At 29.8% G+C, this 4,564-nt stretch overlaps 1 protein-coding gene across 1 annotated transcript in view; it reads left to right on the top strand.

Annotated features, from left to right (window-relative positions):
• The window catches only part of LOC105625773 (trypsin-4-like), a 12,987-nt gene extending 12,600 nt beyond the window's left edge, over positions 1-387 (top strand). The window contains exon 5 of the mRNA XM_012207091.1: positions 232-387. Coding sequence (XP_012062481.1) covers positions 232-387 — 156 coding nt within the window. The remainder of the gene's footprint in view (positions 1-231) is intronic.
• Positions 388-4,564: the final 4,177 nt, after the last annotated feature.

Genomic DNA, 4,564 nt, shown 5'->3' with positions numbered 1-4,564 from the left:
ACACACACACACACACACACACACACACACACACACACACACACACACACACATGTGAAGTATTATTTTTAAAAGAAAAAAAGAGAGAAAGGATTAAAATTTAAAAAAAACATATCAAGATGTTGTGTGCTATACCATTGCTGTAATCCATCATATAGCGCTTCGGTTCCTAGCAATTAGCGCGAGTAAAGCTTCCAGCGATTATAACTATCATGATATTACTGTCTACAGGGTGATCTAGGTGCGCCTCTAGTATCGGAGCAGATGCTGATTGGCATTCTATCCTATGGATTAGGTTGCGAAACTAGGATACATCCTGATGTCTATATTCGTGTCAGCAGTTACTTATCTTGGATCTTAACGAAAACTGGCATCTTTTATAAATAAAGCAGTATATTCATGTGATTGACATATTCACTTGCAATTAATTATGTATAAATTATAAAACCATACTTTTCTTATTAATAAATTCTGCAAATTGTCATAAATATACTGACTAACTTGCAAGATCTCCGACGCTTAATTTCTGATAATTGAATATCCTTGATTAAATTTTCCATCCCTTATCATAACAGTTATGAATAAACTGAAATATGATATTTCGTTTTACACAGTCATGATATTACAAATCACATGATATGCATATCTCTCTCTCTCTCTCTCTCTCTCTCTCTCTCTCTCTCTCTCTCTTGCTATCTGAGAACGAGAAAGTAAGAGCACAAATAGACGTTAGAATTCAAACATGAGATTTCGTCAATACTTGATGCATATTCATAAAGGTTTAATATAGCAACGGGCTAGCAATCAATTATTTCGATCTGCATACTCGCTCATTGATAAAGTCCATGAATACAGTATCTCGAACATGCCATTTAATTTAAACGCTGACGAACGTCCCATACTCGTCTCGTATTTCCGATTTCAAGTGCCACGCTTAAACTTAATTATCATGTTTCGAAACCGAAACTTCCGATGTACGATACGATCGCGCTGCCACATCGCAGATAAACGTTAATTTACCATCGATATTTCATCGAGTGCCAGCCAATTAATGGAAGGGATTAAAAGTTTATACAAATTCATACTAGCAGTTCATTTCCGTCCCGCTGAAAGTTCGATTGTGTGGAATTAAGCAGCGACCATTAAAAACCCTTTTAACGACCATTAAAGAATTAATGACACATATTTTTAATCTACCTTCGCGGAATATTTATTGAGATAAAAAAATGATACGAAATTTACTATCCGGTAATAATTATATAATACCAAGATGAAAAAATTATATTATTGCATTGTTTTTTTATCAAATATGTAATTAGAAATAATTTATAATAATAATTTATATAAAAATAATATGTTATACTGAATCAAATAATATAAATAAATATCTACATCATTTAATAAAGTACTCATAATATCAATTTTTATCTTTGTTCCTTTGTAAATGAAAAAGATCTGAACTCATTTATTCCGATTTTCTCATATATCTATGCAATACTTCGACAAATATGTATCCTAATATTCCAAAACCGATTTTTTTACTTTTCAAAAACATTATTCCTGTTAAACACTTATCTTAATAAATTGCCATTCTAAAAAATAAACGCAAATGTTTATTTTATTAAAACAAAAATTCAGAATAGTCCTTTATATATGTCCTTTTATGCATTAATGTAGTAATCGATTCTGTATTATTAGAAAAATATTTCCAAGGGATATAATTATATATCTCGAGTTTCCTTTATAATATTCGCTATATGTAAGTATAAAAATCGATAGGAGTCGTCGCGATATATTACTGTTTCTTCCGTTTCGTCCCATACGGAGAAAAATATCGCTGTCAGAAAGCTCGCCAATTTTCGATCGCGTCTGCTCGATATTTAAAACTGTCTGCGTAACGGCATAAGAATAAAAGTACCACGACAAGCGATACTTTTCATCTGTGTGCAAAGATTAATATTTTTTCATGAACGGATTTCTGTGCAACATTTCTCTCTTTCTTTTTCTTTCTTTTTTTCTTCCACCATCCGCTTCATCGTCTCGAAGCCAGCTCGTTAACAAAAACTATACAATAGAGAGAAAAAAAACGAAAGCTTTTCGCTCTTGTAGATACGCTTCGTATATTTGCTTGTCCTCCATCCCATCCCTACTATTTATTATTTTTATCTCGATAGACAAAAAATTATCATCTAATCATCTTCTTCGATGAACTTTATGCAGATCATGTTTGAAATGATTTTACAACATATCATAATTCTCTCCTATAACTGCAAGAATTATTCAGATGAATGAAGGGCAATAAAAAGAAAGTAAAACGAGAGAACTCTTTTTTTCTAAAGAGAAGTCAAATTTAGCCATAAAATGTTTAAAGCTTAAAAAATTTGACTCTAATTTAGAGTGACTGACAACTTCAATTATCTACAAAATTATGAAAATTAATAGAAATGTCGTCTTTTCTGTCTACATTTATATATGTATATCTAGCTAGGAGGTATTTACTCTTAAATTTAGTTTAAAAACAAATAAATAATGTTATAACTAATTAAATATTATTTTAAAAAGTTGAATAATTATTAAAACGCGTGCGTGACTCCAAGAGTATAACAATTTTAATCGCATAAAAATTCAACAAATGGATTATCGAAATAGATACGGTTCCAATTTTTGGAATCATCATTGAATATTGCACAGTATTTATAAATACTGTTGTGAGACGAAAACGCGAACGCAGTATTAACAAATTATTGTTTCAATTCGACAAAAATTTGTGCGTAATCATATTACGCGAATTATCCTAATATTGCAATTACTGACTTTATAATAACATTCCTTTAACATGATCAAAATTATCAATAATTTATATCCAATTTTTTGTATTCAATAATAATTTGCTTAACTTTTAGATTTATATTTACTCAAGTATTTGCCGTTACAATCACTAATCAAAAACAGAAACATTTATATCTTTCAGTAAGCGATTGCGATCATTCTTCGCCACTATATTCATAACTTAAGAGTTATTCTCGTTATCGAGTTTTTGTAACAACATATTTATATGCATGTGCTATGGAGTGCTATATAAAATTCCTGTGCAAATTGCAGTCCAATCTGAGAGTTATGCTAGTCTATAACTAAAGCTCTCTATACTGCTATTGTCGCAATGACAATTACGACATAGTTTAGAAATCCCTTTGTTGAAACTTGGATTCATCAACAATCGCCTGTTCGATATACTTATATGATACAGATACTGGATAATGCTTTCACCTTCTCCCCAGCGGATCTTTGATTGATCGGTCTCTAACAGGCCAATATTCGGATTAATGTTTCAATGCAATTGTATCATAAACTACTAACTAGCGTACGCGAATTTAACTTTGACATGAAACAAGAGCTGAAAAGGATCTTTCATGCCTGAAAGGATCGTTAGAATGTTCAGAATTTGCGTGAATGCTCAGAAATAAAAATATGCTTTATTATTACATTTTATTGTTATTTTAAAATGTATGGTTATTACACAAAGCTGTATTATAATTATTATATTCATTACAAGTACGAATATAAAACAATTAATATTATATAACATTGTTGGAAAAATAAAGCAATATAATAATTTATTAATAAGAAAATAAGTAATTGTTTTATATTATAAACAATGAGTACTTATTTAAGCAATAATAATAAAAAAATATAGAATTTCAAACAATTATCTATATTTGATATTATACACGCATATTCATACTTTTTTATTTATTTCTTAAAAAATATTTTAAATATCATTTTATTTACATTGTGAACACATTTTGTAATGTTTCATTTAAGAGGAATTTTTTCCTAAAATAAAATCAAAACTCCTACAAAGTCACCAGAGGTCGCTATTTTTCTAGCGCATCGACATGTCTTTTTATACTATCACAATAGCTCACGAAATCTCTAATACACGTAGTCACACTTGTCAATTTCCGTATAACAAATTCGTCGCGTCTAAGTCTAATTCTAAGAACTCGTTGTTTGTTCGTGCAAATTACGTGGATTATTATTTCGTAAATATAGGTTGCAAAACTTTCGTATCAAGCAAATGTCGCGACTTGATAGCTTGAAACGTCATATTACACTTAAGAAATGGTAAAAAATGTATCAATTTCAAAATTTTTGATCATTCTCAGCATAAACTCTATCTCACAAACACGTATTAGTACGTATATTTTAATCCTGGAAAAGGATTTTCGAATCTGAAAAGAGAAAAAAATGTATTTGTTATACAAAAATTATATGATTTAATCAGTAATACAGATGGCTTTAAGATCCCCTTATTATTAATCTTAATTGTCTGGAGTGACAGTATTAATTTTATTTACGCATGAATTTTTCTTTCCAATTTTTTACTTACATTTCAGAAATTTAAATATTCACGTATTATTACATGTTTTTCTACAGATATATCACAGATAGATCCGATCGTTATGGATGAACGAAAATAAAAGCATGAGTCGCACTAGTACCGTGAAAATTTCCGTCGCTGAACTTTTTGTTGAATCTCTTTCTCTCTTTCTCTCTCTCTCTC

The sequence above is a fragment of the Atta cephalotes genome (assembly GCF_000143395.1).
Source record: "Atta cephalotes unplaced genomic scaffold scaffold00003, whole genome shotgun sequence".
NCBI classification, from domain to species: domain Eukaryota; kingdom Metazoa; phylum Arthropoda; class Insecta; order Hymenoptera; family Formicidae; genus Atta; species Atta cephalotes.
Note: the sequence above shows the minus strand (reverse complement) of the source record. Positions and strands in the feature narration are given on the sequence as shown.